Raw genomic sequence first — 18,628 nt, 5'->3', positions numbered from 1 at the left:
TAATTTTACATATAAAATAGAAAGTGCAAAGCAATATAAATATAAAACAATATACCTGAAAGAGAACTGGCAATAGTTATCCTTATATTCGGACGAAAAGGCTTGATGCTTTGTGTTTGCTGGTAATGTGAGGTCCATTACTTTTTCTACAAATATCTAAATCTTTTCCAAGTTGCAAAGAAGAGAGGAAGTATTGTGGGAAATCTAATATAAATATAATTCCTTACTCTTTTGTGAACTAAGACCTCTCTTGAAGGGCTAAGTAAAAATATTAGTGGTTTTAAATTTCCGTATCATATGCTCTTCCAGTCAGCATGTGATTTATCTTTCTGTTTGTTTTCAATAGGCCCCAAGTCACAAATACAGTGCTCACAGTAGTCATGTGACAAATGTCAGCTTCACCCATAGCGACGGTCACTTGATTTCAACTGGAGGGAAAGACATGAGTATTATTCAGTGGAAACTCGTGGAGAAGGTAACTCTGCCACCAAATGACATTGTCCTGGATATCGGTGCCACCAAAGTGCCCATCCCTGCCAGTGAAAACGCTGTGCAGTCTCCTGCACATCTCCCACAGCCTTTTAATGAAATGAACCAAAATGAAAGCGTAACTGGCAGCTCTCCGGCTTCCTTGGAGAGCAACTTGGAGCAGTGTGCGGAGCACAGCGAGGAGCACAGCGAGGAGCACAGCGAGGGAAGCAGCCTGGATCCCGCCGAGCCGAGCTACGAGGAGCCCTCCAACGAGCTGAGCGAGGAGCACAGCGAGTCCACGGTCACGGAGGAGCAGCAGGATAACTCACCGGTGTCGTAGTGCTCCCGGCTCAGGTTGTTGTTTTCCCGTGGTGTGCGTGCTTTCATTACAAGGGTGAGGGTTCAAATAGGGAAGAGTAGCTGAGATTCATGACCGCTCCAGATTTTGAGTTTCAGTGAGATTTTTAGTCTGAGCTTCAGTTCAATGCGTGGAACCATCCCAAGGGCCTGGCTTGATGGTCTGTAGCAAGATCTGGTCGCAGTTAGTAGTGGACATTACTATAGATCCATTTCAGTTCTGAAATTGCTGTCAGGAAGTGGCATGAAATACATACTGGAAAAAAGGTTAGCTCTGAGAATTAGCTGAAGTAGACCACCTTAACTATGTGGAAGTGCTTTCTAGAACTGAGCTAATGGGAAGCGCTGAGCTGTTCCAGCTGGGAAGCACTCTGCTGCTTTTTCCAGGTGCAAAGACAAACAGAATGAAAAAATCAACCAAAAAGCTCTTTGTAGGGCTGTTTTCCTTTGTTTTTCTTGAGAAAAATAGAGGAAAAATAATGTAACAATGCCACATGTATGGCAATGCCTTCTTGATCTAACACATATGCAATTTTCTAACACTACTAATTCCTCGTGGAGTCTGGATGTGTTCAAAGTTGGTCTGCCCTGGGTGCTGCTAGTTCTAAGGAAAATCCTGTTGAGGAATGGTGTCGACTGTTCCATTTTCACAGACTCTTAACTAGCAGGCTAACCAAATACTGGCATGTTTCACTTTTCATGACCTGAAAGTTGACTTAAACTGTAGGACACAATTGTCTCTTCAAAGAATTGCTTGCCAAGAGAGTCGGAAACTTGAGAGAATCTTTTACAGTGACTTTGATGTGAACAGCAGAAGAAGCATAACAAGAACACAGAAGTCAGATGGGCTCCAGAGTTAAACTTTAAGCCTTCAAGCAGAACTTGCTCCATCCCTAGTATGAAAAATATAAATACAGTTAACTTAAATTATTAAATTGGTGCTTAGAATTAGTAAGTTGATAATTTTTTCTTCTGAATTTTTAGAGGTAATTCTTAAAAGTCATTAAACTGCAATCTCTACTTTCTTTTTTTTTTTTTTTTCCCTGGCTCCTTTAGCAGTTGTGGTATAAGCATACAGTAATTTAGGTGATGATGTGATTTTTTTTTTTTTTTCCCTAGACTTGCTGATCTATTGTTTTTGTGATTTTATTTCCACCCCACTCCTCCCCAGGTTGCTCTAAGCCATGCAGTTCTCATGTGGCTATACCTGGCCAGTTACGGGATATCTTGGCATTTGTTATGCATTTGGAAAGTACTTTTTTTTTTACAAAGTTTGTCAGATAGCTACATTTTTTTCTTAAGTGCATACATTTCCTACTTTAAAAAAGATATAGATTTACTGGCAGATATCCATTTCCTATGTACTTGTTTATATTTTGATTACATAGAATTTTCTTTTTTAACTTGCTGCATTGTGCTGGTATTTTAGTTCTTAGTTAGAATATCATGTTTAGAAACTTTGGATGAGTTCATAAGTCTTAATTGTGCAAACGTTTACGTGATTGTGCCATTCCAAAGTGCATCAAAACTGTCATTCCCTTACTAGTATCTTCTCAGGAGAAATGCTACAGATCAGGTATTTAGTCATCATTTGGAAAGATAAAAACAAATGGACTCCCAAAGGACATTTAGAACATTTATATATAAAATATATAAATATATATATACACACATATATATATATAGAAAAAAATATCCTCTTGTTTACAACAGTTTCAGAGAACCTCAAAGTAGTTCCCTTCAGCTGGAGGGAGACATGGATTCCAAGCAACCCATCTGTTTTAACTGTGCTCTGTACATAGAGTTTTACTGGAGAGCTCTAGTATGCCTGACTTGCAAATTTGCCAAATAGCAGCAGTGGAAGATAAAGTTCATCAGCTCATCAAAGTTCTTGGTTACAAATGAGGAATATGCTGTAGGTTTAGAAAATAATCTTAGTAAAGGAGAAGGGATAGTAGAGCTAGCGAGGCACAGAGAGCTCTCTGTCATGTTATGAACTCCACGTAAGCAACACATTTCTCTTTGGAACATCTGTCACCTGGGGTTGCCATGTAAGTGAGAGTTAGAGTTGTGATATTCTTGTGTAGCTCAGAAGACTCTACTAATATGCAAAAAGCCTTACAGCTTTCAATTGCTGGCAACTACTGTTTAACAAATAATTAAATCTGTGATATTGGATGGAAATGGGATTATGTAACTGTAGATGTTTTAGAAAAATAATTGTGAATGAATTATTATTAAGAGTGTTTCATGTGAAGATGTTTGAGCCATTTCTATCTATCATGCATTCCTGTCTTGAGGCAGAAAACTTTGAAGATTAAAAAAATAAAATAATCAAAATAAAATATTGCAGTGTCTTTCTCCATATCTGTTCTGGTTCCTTCTGTACATAAAGTGGATACTGTCATCATAGTTGCAGTGTCTGGGTCTGTGATTTTGAAAGAATTTTCTCAACTTTCTCAACGTGTGCTTTTTTTGAAAACTCCCAGCTGTCTAAAAATAAGTTAACTCAGCATCATGTATATGATTGTCAGATCTAAATATTGCTCTTGTTTATGTCTCAAAAGTTCTATGACATTTCCCTTTTCCATTTTTCACAAGCAGCTGGCATTATTCTTCTGTAGCTAATTGATGAGTGGCAGAATGTTGTAAACAGGTTTTTGTCCTCCTACAAAGTGCAGTCCGCCTTCCAGGGTTCTGCCCAGAAGCAGAAGTCATGGCTTTCTTCTGGAAGTCATGAGAGAAGTGCAAACTTATTTTTGCTATAATGTATTAAATACCAGAATGTTTCCCCATTTCTCATAGTCTCTGTCCAGCTGCAGGTGCAGAAGGTCACAATATGCTGAATATATTCCTTGTGTGAGATTCTGTCTTTTCAAAGGCTTTGAATCATTTGCATTTCTTGCATCTGGTTTCTGTGCTTCACAAAGGGGAGGATGAGGTACAGAAGGAAGAAACCTGCAAGATAGACAAATACCTTATGTTTATCCTCACTTAAAGGAAAAGCAAACAAAAACCATCATGACCACCCTGAGTTGGACTGGAAACCAAAACTCTTCATTTCCACCAAATTGTCAGGAGAATGCTTACACCAGGGGAATGTTCTACCATGAGCAATATAGATGTCCCAAGGTCATGCTGTGCTGTTCCCAGCACACCTGCAGCTGTGCAGTGCTGTGCAATTCTATGCTCCCTTTCTCTCGAGGCTTTTGCTACCTCTTCTGCTGGGATTCTCAGGCAGGAGTCTTCCTGAAGAGCAGGTAAGCTGGACTTGGAGTCCTCGTTAGTGATGCAGGTGGGACCGGGCTTCCAAGTGCCCACTGTCACCTCCTGGGACAGCAGCAGCTGCTGTCAGTTCAGGAAGCTTCAGTGATGGTATTTGTTCTGTGGAGATGAGGTTCAGGGTGGAAACACCACAGAAGGCATAAAACTATAACTACATGATGGAAAACTTAAAGTCTGTATTAAAATGTTTGTGTGGTTTAGTGGTAAAACATCGGAAAGTTAGGGAGTGCCTTGCTTATGGATTCTTGCAGTCTGCATCCATATGGGTGAATCAGATAAAGTGATACTGGATTTTGTGAATATGACTACAAATCCATATGGGATTTTTTTTTTCCCCATGGAAGTTTCAGGATAGGTGAGGAACAGGCTGGGGATGTGGATGGGTAGTAATGAATGACGAGTTTCTTTGGTTTGATCTTGCTAGAATTCTTATATATATATAATTTGTTATATAAATAACAAGTACTAGTTTTTGCATATGATGCACGTCAAGGTCTAGCTTCTTACTTTTTTAATCATCCCTAGAAAGCAATGATTCTGGTTTTATTTACAAAAATGAGCAAAAATTGTATTTTGATCGTTAAATTGATTAGTCTGCACTGAACAATATGCTGTATTTTCTACTTTGTGCTTCACTGCATAAGATGTGAATGTTCCCGTCAGTTCAGTGCAATATTTCATTTGAATCAGGATGAAGTAAGTAGAATGTCCTTGTGAAATTTAGGCTAGGCCAAACCAACCAACCAAAAAATTCTCATTTCCACAGCTTCATGCTAATAAAATGTGGGTTCCTGGCAGTGGAAGGGTTACTATTACATGAGCTGGATTTTACTTGAGTGATACTTGTGCTGCATGTTTGCTTTCCTCCTGAACAAGTCCAAGCCCATTGCCTAATCTTTATTTCTGACAGATGTTTTATGTACTAATACTTTAATCAACTGAGAATGAAAAACTGCTTACAGTAGGATTATACCCTTTAGAACCCTGGCCAGTGTACACATTTTAATGTATTTAATATGCATGGAGTGGCTTTGTGTGCAGATACACGTATGCAAGCATCAAATGGATAATGGATATGAGTGCTCTAGGCCTTTTTTTTTTTTTTTCCTGGCTTGGAAGGGATATGTGGATGACTTCACAGTTAATTAAGAAGGTTTAGGAGCACAGAAGCCTTCCCAGCAGAACGGTGAGGCAAGAGGATTGGGAGAGGAGAGGCAGTAGTGGAACTGGTTTTTACCAGAGCTGTTTCCTACACTGGTTCCCCACCACACACCTAGCTTTTGTCTGTATGCTAAAGTCTTTAAAACCTTTTCACTTCGTTTGGATATACTGGTTGGTAGAAAACAACCTTCTTCCAAAAAGTTCTTCTAGGGAACCAAAATCTACAAACAGTCTACATCTTTAAGGGATATGTATGTCCTCGTGATTTTTACAGCCCAGTATCCTTTTCAGAAGGGGACCTCTGGACACTTCCCAGCTCTCACCAACCAAGTGATATCCAGCAGAGCTGTGACTTGTCAGCAGCCTCGCCTGTGTAGCTCTGTGGGTCACATTATTTTTGCTCTCAGGTAACCACCACACTTGTTGGTTCCTCATAAAAAAGCCCAACTTTTGCTAAGTTCCTGGAGGCTGTCTGAATCATAGCCAGCTACCTTGTCCCAGCTTTATCTTTTGATAAGTGCTTTTAGGTTCCTGTTTCTAGAAAATGCCTTTGTCTGGTGAGCCAAGTGCTCCAGAGAGCTCTTGGTCTGCTCTGTTCCCTCTGGGGATGTTGCAGCAGTGCCATGTTTCTGTTGTGCATTGCTTGTGTTGCCAGTTGACCTTGCTCTGAATCTTCTGTCACACAACACAAGGCTCCTCACCCTGCCTACGTCACTGCCCTCCCAGGCTGCAAGCAAGAGGTGACTTTTGCTTTTAGTGCTGTTTAAGAGTTCCTTCAGCTTCTTTTCAATGCACTCTTGTCAATCAGCTTAGCACTTGTGTGTGTGTCCCATTTTTATCCCCTTCCACAGCTCTATCAGTGATCAGTCCTTGCACTGGCAATCATTTTTTTCCTTTTGAAGTCTATTCACACCCTGCTATGCACCTATAGCTGCATACAGGAAAATCACAGAAGGGGAAAAGTCACAAGCTGTGTGCATCAGACAACAGATACAGCTTCAAACACTATCTAGGATGTAAGTATAAAAATCCCTGGAATTTTGTACTCTGACAATGAGTGTTCTGGTGTTGGGAGGACACTGGCAATGGAACTGGGAACTTATAAAACTATGTATTTCCTGAGTAAAAGGAACTTGGAACAAACTTCAGTGTTGTTGCTTCATCATGGAGGCCTGGGGGCTCACCTCATAGCTCAGGAAAACAAGCCAAAAAAACCCAGAAATAAACAAAATTATAACCAAAGCTTTTGGCTTTAGCAGAGCAGACAAAAAGTTTTCCATCTGACAGCAAAAGCAGAGGGAGCAAACAGAGCTGTGAAGTGTGTGCACAGAGCACAGAGCAGCCCACTGATTATGCCAAAGCTGCTCTTGCTACGTTTCCTCTGGTCCAGAATCCAGAGTGGGTAAGAGCAGCATCCCTTTATGGGTGGGCACTCTCTTTTCTCTGCTGCTACCCTGGGAAGAATTTCTGTGGAAAACCTTGTTTTCAGCATTTTGTTGATTAGAATTTTTACTTGAAGAACCAGTCAACACAGAATTGAGAGCAGAGAGAGAGTCAGCATCTTGTCCAGACACAGATGTCCCCCATTGCTAATGCTAAACAGAGGTTTTTCATGACTGTCTAATTTGTTGTATAGACAGGGCTTCTGAAAGGATCCCATTTGCCCCAAGTTTGGCCAAGGGAAAATGAAATGTCCATTGAGCATGGAAAGCTGGGTTTCTTATGTCAAAAGTTGTAATGCATTTTTAGATTGATTTACAAATCAGGAGATCTGCAGTTCCATGGTTTTCTGCCAGCTGGGAGGAAACAGATGTGGAGCATTTTAAACTTTCAAAAAAGCATACCTATGAGGCATTTTTCAGGACAGATGTCCATTCCACCCTTTGCCAGGACCATATGGATCTGCTTACATTATATTTTGTGGGGTTGTTCATAGAAATTCTGCTTATGTTGGAGTATTTTGTATTAGACTCAATAATTCTCTAAAACAAAAAACCACTAGCTGCTTGAACAGCTATCTTCCAAATTGCTCTCTCAATGGCCTTCCTGGGGTTGTACCTCTGAAGCATCTTTCCCTGAGTAGACCTCTTGTTCTGATAGATTTTCGTTCAATTATACACATAATGTTTCAGAATGTTTTTTCTCTCTTTAGACTAGGACAACCTTCCAGGTAATTTCCAACAATTAAATCAGAGTCATTCTCCCTAACAGCAAAGAGGGGAACAACTTCAGCTTGCCTAGGACTCATGTCTTCAGAAACTTTAGGCCAAGGCTTCAGCTGTCCAGCTGATGTTTCTCTGTACTGATGCTGCCTGGTTGTGTCCATGGGCTGCTGTGTATCCTTGTGGAGCCTCCATGGGCTGGCTGTGTCCATGGGCTCCTCTGTACCCCTTTGGGAGTGGCAGGTGGCTGTGCAGACTCTTCCACCCACCCCTCCATGGAATGCTGACAAGGTCACGGTTTTTGGTGAGCCTTGCCAAATGGTACATCATCACTGCCAACCCAGGTGGTGTTCCTGCAGCAGTTTCACTTCCTTGGATGGCTTTCTTCTGGAGTATTTGCATGCAGGCTATTGCAATCCATAAATTTCTCAGAAACGAAAAGGCGAGAATTTGGTATGCAGCCTTCTCTTTTACTGCTTTGATTTTATTTTTTAACTTCATTCTTCCATGGATTTAAATCTATTTGACTGGAAATGAGTGAAGGAACACATTGAAACAAAGACTGATGCAGGTTTGACTGGAAAGTTTATTCTTAAGTTCCCCCCATCACTTTGGAGCCTGACCAACATCAGAGATTTTAATGTCACAGCTGGCGTGATAGAAATTCTGGCTTAGCTGTGCTGTAAGAAAAGATCAACGGGAACTATGGCCTGTGTCCCATTTTTGGGTCCTGAATTATTGCCAATTATAATATCTCCTGCTGCAAGCACTGTCTCCCCAGAATCACCCTGTGGGAACTGATCATAACTCTGCAGCAGCGAGCAGAAAGAGGGTTTGTGCACAGGGGGAAGGGCTGCAGATGGGGAGAGCTGCCATAAATGGCTTAGCTGACAGCCCAGCTTTTTGCTGAACTGAAAACTTGTCTCGCTGGAAATCATGGGAATTGGCTTATGAATTTCAGGCTGGATGCATCTGCACGGGGTTGTGTGTGCAAAGAGCTTGGCCTGGGGGTGCTGTGCTCTGTGCACGTGGTCTTGCTGCACATCTGATGTGCCACGTTGATGTTGAGTATGTAAAGCTGAATGGAATGTCTGTGGAACAGAGGGAATGAGTATCATGTGTGCAAAGTAATAAGCAAGGTTTTGATCAGCCCAGCATGCGACCCTTTTGTTACCCTTATCCTGATTTGTTTGTTTTGCCTTCTTCCTTCACATTTTCAAAGGCCCTTCATGAGGTTTGTTCCCAGTAGTTCTCAAGGAGTTTCTGCTCAGAGTGATTTTCAGGGCAGAGCCCCATTTAAACAGCAGTAAAAAGCACCATTGTTGTGTCCTGTGATCCAGAATCCATCCAGCTGCAGGTGATGGAGCAGGAGATGAAACATTGCAGGAGTGAGACTCCACAGTTACTGGATATGGTTGTGAGAAAAAAGCCCATCAAAATAGTGATGCTAACTAAAAGCCCGGTGTAGTACAGGCACACCCTTTCTGCTGCAGGTATTGAGGTGTGATGATTAGACTTGTTCCCCTTAAGTACTTGCTTTGGCTGAGTAATGGTGATGCTTGCTTATGGATATGGAAATTTCACACCAGGCAAATTCTAATCTAGCATTAAAAATTATTCATGGCACAAACCTAAGTTTGAAGTGGAAAGGTGACACGAAGAGTTGATTACAGGAAGGAAAATAGGACTGACACAAAGAAAGAGGGGAATGTACCACTGTTTTTTTCATCATAACAAACAAGTGGTTTCCAAACACTGGCGTAGGAAGTTGAGTTGGTTCAACAGTGAATATGTTCTAGGAAATAATTTAATGTTTCTTGAGTAATTTGAAAACTGAAAGGAGGGGAAAAGCTGTAAAAGGGGAGGGATTTGCATGGATGTGCCACCCTACTCGCCAGTACACTGCATTGCAGGCTAGATGGTGGGTTTGTGATTCTCATTCTCTAAACCACAAAACTCTAAACTTCAAAATGTTTTTTTCTAGAAGAGAAGAGGCAATAGGAAGAATGCAGGGCAATGTTTTGTCAAAACCTGTTACAGAGGCAGATTTTCCTAAAAGATTTTCCTTATATCTATCCAGGAATATATTATATTAAAAAAAAAAAAAAAAAAAAAAAAGCTGTGGGGTCAGTCTGTGGATACAAGCCCTCTATTCCTCAGAAGTTATACGCTCACCCTTCCCTGCACTCCGTGGGAGTCTTGGATTTCATTATTTTCCTTTTCTATCCAAAGTTTCAAATATCTTCTCTCCCTCATGTATTCTGTGGCTCTGCAATAGCACTTTCCTTAACATACAGAAACTAATAACGGTTAATTTGATCACTGCCCTTAAAGGAAACACATATTCAAGCTTTTCAACTTGTTCATCCAGTGTTCCCCTGAACATGCCATCTGTGATACAGGCTATGCAGGTTGCCTTCACCCATGAGATCCCGGACATTCTGTGCTGTAGCAGTGGCCAGTCCTGGTTTTCCAGCTGTGTCACAGTGTCCCCAGCTCATCTCTGACCACCAGCTTGGTACAAATTGGAGTTGGGTTAATGAATGGCTGTGCTGCTGTCTTTCCAGAAGGTGAACATCTCCCTGGGTGGAAAGATGCTCACACCTCCCAACTTAGACCTGGGAAACACCTGTACCCACCGCTGTCAGGAGGATGTGCAATAAGATTATTTTCTACCTTATGTTGGAGCTAATGGATAGCTTGGAAAATGTTACATCTTTGCAGAAATTTATACAAAGGCATTTCAGAATTTTTTTAAAATTAGATTTTCCCCATTCATGGTGAAATACTTGGATTAATTTGCATTGTCTTTGTTACACCTGCGATTGCCTAAGTTGGCTCTGTGGGCTTGTACTAACACTGAAACCAAGCAGTGCTGCATAGTTCATTTTAACTTGGGAAACATTTTCCAAAAATACATCATGTTCTGCATGTATTTTTTGTATTTTGTATTTTGTATTTTTTATTTTTTATTCACTTGCAGAACATCTGGTATTTTAACTTGCTGCAGGTAGAAACTGGTTATATAATCTCTCTGCCAAAACTTTGATGCCGTGGTGAATGGTATCAGTTATCAGGATCTCTGCTTTGGGCAGTGGCCAAAAAGGTGTTTCTTTTTCTTTTTCACCCAAGTAAACAGTGACTGTGGGAAAATAGTATTTTACATTTCAAGAACATTTAGAGATGGGGTTTTGGCAGTGCTGTTTGTGGTGGTGGGGGTGCCTTGGGTTTTTGTTACTGGACTTTATCTAAATTAGCAAGTTGTATTTTGATGTAGCTGGTCTCTCAGGTTTTAGCTGCTCATTTTCTGGGAGGGAATGCCATGGGTATCCTGCTAGCACTGGCAATGTTTTGTTGCCAGTTGGCTTCTGAGCAAACACTTCTCTCCAGCTCAATCTCTGCATTGCAACAAGCTCTGCCAAGAAACTGCAAAGGACAAGAGAAATTTCAAAAAATACTTTCAGCAATATATTAAATCCTAGAACTATTGAATCATTTAGGTTGGAAAAGACCTCTAAGATTGAGTCCAACCATTAACCCAGCACTGCAAGATCACCACTAAACCACGTTCCAGAGGGCCTCATCTAGATGTCTTTTAAATACCTCTAGGGATGGTGACTCCACCACCTCCCTGTTCCAATGCCTGACCATTCTTTCAACGAAGGAATTTTTCCCAATATCCAATTAAAACCTTCCCTGGCACAACTCAAGACCTTCTCCTCTTGTCCTGTCACTGGTTGCCTGGGAGAAGAATCCAAACCTCACCTCACTGCAATCTCCTTTTGGGCAGTAGAGAGTGATTATAGAGGATGATAAGGTCCTCACTGAGCTTTCTTTTCTGCAGGGTTGACAGCTCTGGGACCTCTGCCTTGCAGGCAATGCAAACCTATTACACTGGTGAGATGCAGGTATGGGATCCTCAGGTCGTGCTTGTCACTGCCAAAGTTGGCTTCTGTGTGTGCAGTGTGAGCCTTCCCCAGTGAGCAGCTGCTCCCAGCCACCGCCAGGGAGGCTGAGCTCTGCCTTGGAACTTAAATTCAGCTGCTCAGACTGATCCTCCACCATATGGGACGAAATGTTTGTGTCACTTTGGAATTTTCTATATGCAATATGCTTCTGCTGAACAAGTTGCCTCCATTCAGCTTTTCCACTAAAGGAGGAAGGCTAGACCTTATAAATTCAGTGAGATGTGCACACACGTGTCTGTGTGTGGCTGTGGCTGTCCAGCCAGGCTGGTGCTGCTGGCACCAGGGGTGTCCCAGGAGGGAGGACCATGCTGGTGCCAGGCTGCAAGGCACAGGCCAGGGTGTGTATGGGCTCTGTTGGCTGACATCCCATTTCCTATCAAATGCAAAATCCAGACACAGACCTTCCACAGGCCTCCTTGCCAGGGCAAGCTGCAGATAGCTGCTGAACATAGATCGTTTTCTTCTGAATGTGCTGCACCTATAAAATTTTTAGCTAAGGCTGAAGGAGGGAGGCTTGTATCCATTCCTTTGCTGAACTCTTCTAATGGGCAGAAAAGCCATTTTAACAGACAACTCTCACTCTCCTGCTCAGTTAGTGAATTAACTGGTTTATTTTTCTGTAGGGAGTGTAGTTATATGAGGTAGTAATGACTAATAAGCTTCTTGTCAGAGAGAACAGCCCTGAAAAACTGCAATTTTATGGAAACAAAGGTTTATGAAGGGGTCAGTCTGCATGGACAGGTGAAATCAGAACTGCCATTCTAAAACTGCTGCTAGATGAGTGGGGAGTCCTGCACAGAGCAGAGCCAGGACCATCGTAGCCCTGTTTGGCAGCTGCCTTCTGGGCTGGTGGGGCTTTTCCTTGCCCTCCCCTCAGAGGTGATCCTCCTGTGACAATGGATTTTAGTGAGAGCCACATCGCTCACCCTGAGCTCTGCCACACTGCAGTCAATGTTGAAACATTTAGACACCAGGGATATGACTCAGATGCCTGTGCTAGATAAGCAAAAATAAAATAGGAACAAAAAGGAAACCCTTCGGAAGGAGGGGAGGGCCTGCACGCATGTTTAAGTGGACAAAAGTCAGGCTTTTTAAAGCCTGTCTGAGAAAAACAAGCCCAAGCCTTCAGCCAAAATGCTCTAGAGCCATTCCCTCCCCTCCAGCTGATATAACAAATGGAACCAGTTTCCACCGCCATCCCTCTTTTATCTGTTTCCTTTCAGTGAAGTCTGAAGAAAGTATTTCCGCTCCCTCACCCTCCCTAAACCAGGAGGCTGCCTGATATCCCCTAGATCCATGGGAAGTGGGAGGAAAACTGCAATGGGATGGTTTGTTCCATTACAGATGTGCACAGCTCCTTCAGCCCCAAGGCACAGGCTGCCAGAAGGTGACAGCTCTGTATGTGCCTGCAGCTGCCTCAAAAAAAGGTCTGAAACACATATATGTTGTGGGAGAGAAGCACGAGGGGTTTAAACACACATTTATGAAAATAGGAGAGCTTAAGAAGAATTGGGTCACATCTGACTGCTACCATCTGGCCCACTTCACTCCAAGATTACCCAGGAATGTATTTCACATGTGCCTTTGGAACAAGATTGTGAGCTGCCAAAAAGAAAATATTTTACAGCTGAGCATTGTGTTTCGCTCAGAGCAGTTCAAATGTAATATCCCGAGGAGGAGGAGGATTCCATTGGCAGGTATCAGCAGGGAATTTGGGCCCAGTCCCTTTGTTTTGTCTGTGCAGTTCTGTAATATGGGACTCCTTGTTGTTTGCTGGACTGATTTTAAAGGTTCTTGGTTAGAACAGGAGCTTCCTAATGTGGTTTCTTAAACCAGGGCCCCGGGTAGGCAGCTGAGCTTGTGTTAAACCAGAGTCAAAGCTCAAACAAGGTATCTGACCTTGTGCAAATGGCACCTCAGGAGTGCCCCTGGGGACTCTGTGCCTGGGGGGGAGCAGCTTGGATGGAGGCTGGACATGCCAGAGTGCTGCTCCCCATGGGGAGCCTCCCTCAGTGGGGAAAAAGGGCTTCACCCATGTGTGTTTCCCTGTGTGCAGCATGAGGGCATCTCCCTTCTGTTCAGCAGGTGTGCCGCCTTGCCAGACTAAATAGATATATAGGTAATGTTATTTCATGTGTTTTGAATCATATAAAAATAAGTTTTGTGGTGATCTTTTTGCATACTTGCAAACATTTCTCTGTGGCACACCAGCACGTGGGACAGACTCTTACACAGTGAAAGAGTGCATGGCACCTTTGCACTTGGGCTGATGTGGTTCATTCTCAGTAAAACAGGGAATGTGGGAACAGCAGCACTTCACTGTGCCTCTGTCTGGGCACCCTGAAATGTGGCAAGAACATTTCTCTCCCTCTCAGGATTTTTCATAGAGGTGCACAGAGAGAAATGAAAGAGAAAACAATTTCTATTTCTGCTTCTTGTTTTTCCTGTGTGGAATGTGTTTGGATAATTGTTTACCTGGGGTGAGTGCTTGATTGGATTCTGGTGAGGGTTGTTTGAGCCTGATGGACAATCCAACCCACCTGGGGCTGGACTTGAGAGAGAGGGTCAGGAGTTGGGTTAGAGTTAGAGATAGGGTCAGAGAAAGCAGTATGCAGTTTGAGTATCCTCCTTTTATATAGCATATTAATGTATTTTAGCATAGTTATAATAAAGAAATAATTCAGCCTTCTGAATTGAGTCAGACATCCCATTGGGTTTGCCTGCATTTACAATACTGTAAGAGGAAAGGGAGCTTTTGGAGTATTACTCTAAGGAGGATGAAGTTAATCCTCTCTCTGCCTCAGGCAAGGTTTGCAGGACCCGAGAGCTGAACCAGCTGTGGAGGTTTCATTTCTTGCAGCGTGCTGGAGATTATGGACTGCTGAGGTTAGTGACAGATACAGGTTCTCTGTGGGATGCTGGGATAATCCTGGATGCTGGGGGGAATGCATCCTTGCCTTTTTAGATATATACTTTTAATCATTATAATCATTAGCCACAGTTAATTTTTTGTCTTAATTATTGTTTTAGGTTTTGAGAGAGGGGACTTCTGATTAAGATGTAAAAGGTAGGATACTTCCATTTATCCATGGGGGAGGATCTCTGTCACACAGACTGAAGTGTGAAAGAGTGTGCCAGTGCACAACTATTTTGCTGGCTGGAGGCACCTGTCCTGAGCTTAGTGTGGTGGGAGAGTGTGCAGTGGGACCAGCTTCAAAAGTGTGCTTATCAAAAGCATCAAACATCAAAAGCAAGTCTTCCCAAGGCCACTGGCTTCAAGGCATCCCCACACCCTGCTCATGTTCTGCTGGGCTTGCACCAAGCTCTTCCATGGGTTAAAACTGGGCATTGCCTCAGCACAATGGCACTTCTCTCATCTTTTGAGGCTTTTGGCTCAGAGCAGATGGCTTCTGGTTGCCACAAAAGGAAAGTAGTTCAGTTTGTTCCTGCAGTAGTTGCACAGCAAAGGGTTCAAATTGCTACACTCTTGTGTTTCATTCCTCTCAAACTCATCTGCTTTTAACAAAAAAACAAACAAACCAACCAAAAAACCCCAAATCCCCTCATCAAATCATGTTCTGCAAGAGTGTATTTTTCATATTTAGAAATATTTACTAAGCAGCCATGAAGTCTTGTTTGTTCTGTAGAACAAAAGAATTTGATAACTTTTATGCCACGGTCCATACTTGTAAATTATGACGAGCTCCAAAGGCCAACAGTGACAATGTTTTGTGACTTTGCTGGAGTCAGAAAGCACTGAACAGGATGAGGCAAGAACTGGAATAGTAATTAAAAATATTTCATTGAATAATTTCTTGCTCTATGCTGTCCATTTCTATTAGCTTAAATATAGGCTGTGGTTTTGGTAATAAATGTCAGTTAATCTCAACTTTTTCTCAAACACACCCAAGGAAGAAGACAGAACTGAGCAGCAAATAGACTTTACCTCAGACTGTGTTTTCCTGGGAATATCTGTGCTCCACCCCAAGTGTGTCTGAGCCAGTTGTTCATTATCACATGTAGCATTCACCAGAGAAGGGACTGAAATTTCTGTACCCTGGGTATCGTTTTCTGGGAAATCTCGTTGTACAAAACACCTGTTGATGGATGTGTTAGAAAATTAAAAAAAAAAAAAAAAGTAATTTTTCTTTTGTTGTCTTAGAGAAGAAAATTTACAGCATGAGAACATCATCCTAACCAGGGAAATGTTTTTTCTATCTTAACAGAAGGAAATGCTTAATCTCTGTTGGAGCTATCAGGGAATTTCTTCCTGCTCCCACACTCTGCCAGCCTAATAGATACCTTTGGCACACCAGAAAATGCATTTAAGGAGTGAAAACCTTTGTCTCCCTCTTCTCTGATCATGTCCTTTACCATTTTGAGAGCCCACAGGCAGGGTTTTCACCTCATATCTCTTCAGGGTGTGGTGGGACATATAAATAATTTGATTGGTGTTTGCTGTGGTCAGTAAATTCATCTGTAATACAGAAAATATTCCTGGCTTGTGTGATGTGCTCACTTCAGCCAGGGGGTTTAGATTGTCTCTTGGTGGGACAAGAGGTAAATCAATCGAGGGCACATAATACAGAGAAAATGCACTCACCTAGAACTGCAGAGAGTTGGTAGTGGTAGAGCCATCAACTTTACAAAGAACATAATTAGTACAGACTCTTTTATAATTCATTATAATCTAATAGAAGGTTTCTTACACTGCCAGCACAACTGAAGAATTAATTTCCAGTCAATATTTTCTGATAAATAAGAGCACGCCTTTTGAAATCAAACCTGCTTAGCACTAGGTGGCACTCTGCTATAATCTAAATTAGTTTGCTTTAGTTTTGAAGTTTGGTAAACATTTTAGCAATGGCAACAACAAAATGAGATTAATTCATCAACAAGTTACCAGGATAGGCACCCATGTTATGAAATGAGGGGAATTTAGGCTAGACTGTAAAGCCTCTCTGATGTCCAGTGGAGGAGAGGGCAGGGTGGAAATGAGATCCATACACTTCTAACACTGCCAGTCATGACACTTGCTATTGAGAAACCAATATGGTGTTTTGTGGGGTTAATAACGTGGTACCCTCTGAGGAAGGGGTATGGGGATGCATAATTCATGGCCTTGTCAGTAGAGAATAGAGTGGGGATTGTGGAACACCTTCTAAAAGAGCAGCTGTTCTGCCCCACTTGTTCTTGGTACATTTTGTATCATGGGGGCCAGGAGAGCAAAAGCTGCACTCTTATAGTTTTCACTGGTTTGCATTGATAAGTTTTTAAAATTTATTTTAATGGAGTGAATTCATGGGCTGTGTGAAGATTTAATAGACAGGTGGTTTCTGGGTCAAAAATTGCCTGACTGGGTGTAGGACCAGCACTTTATCCAAGGGGAGGATAGGGTTCTGGAGCTGGGTAATGATGTGGGCATGTTTGCAGAGTGAATCCTTAGGGGAGGAAATGGAATTGATGGGTGTAGGGCTGGAACCCAGTTTCTAGCAGTAAAGAATAACCCAGAAACCTTGGAGTTGCACTGCAGTTCATCCAACTGTATGTATACTGGATGAATATGTACATTTGCATGTGTAAGTATTGCATTTGTATATAGCATTCATTTGTATACATATGTATATTTATATGATGATTTTTCCTCATCCAGAAGAAATTGACAGTCTTAGGAAAACACAGGTTGTCAATGTTGTTAAGAAAAATATATGACTTGGAAAATGACTGTCAACCACTGTTATGTCAGTGCTGTTTCTGGGCTGCTTCTGAGGAAGGGTGACCTATGGCTCAGGACACAAACCCAGCCCTGGGATTGCTGCTCTGGCAGTGCAAGTCTGACAATCCAGACTTCCTATGTGACCATGAATGCAAAGGCTGGATTCAGTCAAAAGCTCATCTGCTCCAGCCTCCCTCATCCTCCAGCTGGCAGAGCTGGGGACCTGAGACTCTGCAACACGTGCATGATGAGAATCAAGCATCTCTGCTGCCGACCAGAGAAGAGAGAGAGCTGTTGGCAAAGCTGAGGTGTGGGGGGGAATTCTGTGTGCTCAGCAGAGGTTAAAAGCGTGTCTGAGGCTGCTGGAGGCACCTGTCCCCTGGGGGCCAGAGACTGAGGACGTGCCAGTGGGGAGGCAGCTGAAGGCATTTTCTGGGAAAGCTGACCTGAACTCAATGTTATCCTAGGAAATGAGGCTGGCAGAGGAGGAGAAGGGCACAGGATTTTTTTCTGGGCAAATTTAGGTATTAGACGGCTTTACCTGGTATCTTGGGGACCCTGGGCTATCCTTCTTCCTTGCAATGTGGGGGTGCATGTGGGGACTTGCTGTTTGCCAGGAGGGAGCTCCAGGGCATCTGCAGCACCTGGCTGGAGGAGTTGCAGGGCTTCCAGCTCCTGCAGGGGTTCAGAGCAGCAGGAACAGGGAGAGAACCTGGCCCAGCTCCGTGCTTCGGGCATTTACCTGGGAGAGAGGAGTGAGCTTCAGGTGCCTCCAAATGCCAGGCTTTGTCAAAACATCAGCTGTGTTTCATATAAAGTGTGTGTGCCTCTGTGTGTGTCTGTGTTTCTTGCTAGCAAACAGACTTTTTAATCTGTGACCTCTGTGGTTTAGGTTCTGCCCTAATATTAAAGGCTCCCTCCCCAAATACCTTTTCTTGTTCTCTGTGTAAACCACTTCTTATTACCCCAAGTTACTGCTGCCATTTGCCTTGGCTGTCTGGGCACACCATCTGTTTAAGTTTTCTTCTGTCAAAATAAAACAATCCAGCAAACTGTCGATTTCCTGGATTGTTTTATTTTTCCCTGAATTTTAGCCCAGCCCTTGTTTTGTCCTGTAAGGCAGCTCTGATATTTTGGAATGCCTTTATTATTTGTTCTCCTTCAAATGTTTGCAAATAATTAACTCATGTTTTTGTTCCACAGCACATCTTTGGTTGTTTTAATGGCAAAAAGGGACATATTTTGTAGATTTCTTCTTTTCTAAGGGATAAGAAATATCAAGACTTCTGTGTTTCTATCTGGAGGCATGTGTGCAAAGAAAGATAAAGCCAAATGAGAGCAAATGGCTATTCATACACACTTGTGTACAGGCTGAGGGTTTTTTTTCTAGTCTTTTTGGGAACTATTGCTTCCCTCCCTGTAAAGAATTTACATTTTCCATGTAAATTCAAATCCTCCTGAGGTGCTTCATGATGAAATGTGACCTATTGAACTGTTTTTGTGGAGGA

General features: G+C 42.4%; 1 protein-coding gene across 7 annotated transcripts in view; it reads left to right on the top strand.

The window, feature by feature from the left end:
• The window catches only part of EML4 (EMAP like 4), a 145,193-nt gene extending 142,020 nt beyond the window's left edge, over positions 1-3,173 (top strand). For all 7 annotated transcript variants that reach the window (XM_030269033.4, XM_072927520.1, XM_072927522.1 and 4 more), the window contains one exon: positions 347-3,173. In XM_030269033.4, the coding sequence (XP_030124893.4) occupies positions 347-811 (465 nt within the window). In that variant the 3' untranslated portion in view covers positions 812-3,173. The remainder of the gene's footprint in view (positions 1-346) is intronic.
• Positions 3,174-18,628: the final 15,455 nt, after the last annotated feature.

The sequence above is a fragment of the Taeniopygia guttata genome, chromosome 3 (assembly GCF_048771995.1).
Source record: "Taeniopygia guttata chromosome 3, bTaeGut7.mat, whole genome shotgun sequence".
In the NCBI taxonomy this organism is placed as follows: Eukaryota; Metazoa; Chordata; class Aves; order Passeriformes; family Estrildidae; genus Taeniopygia; species Taeniopygia guttata.
This window is presented reverse-complemented; position numbering and strand designations above follow the sequence as displayed.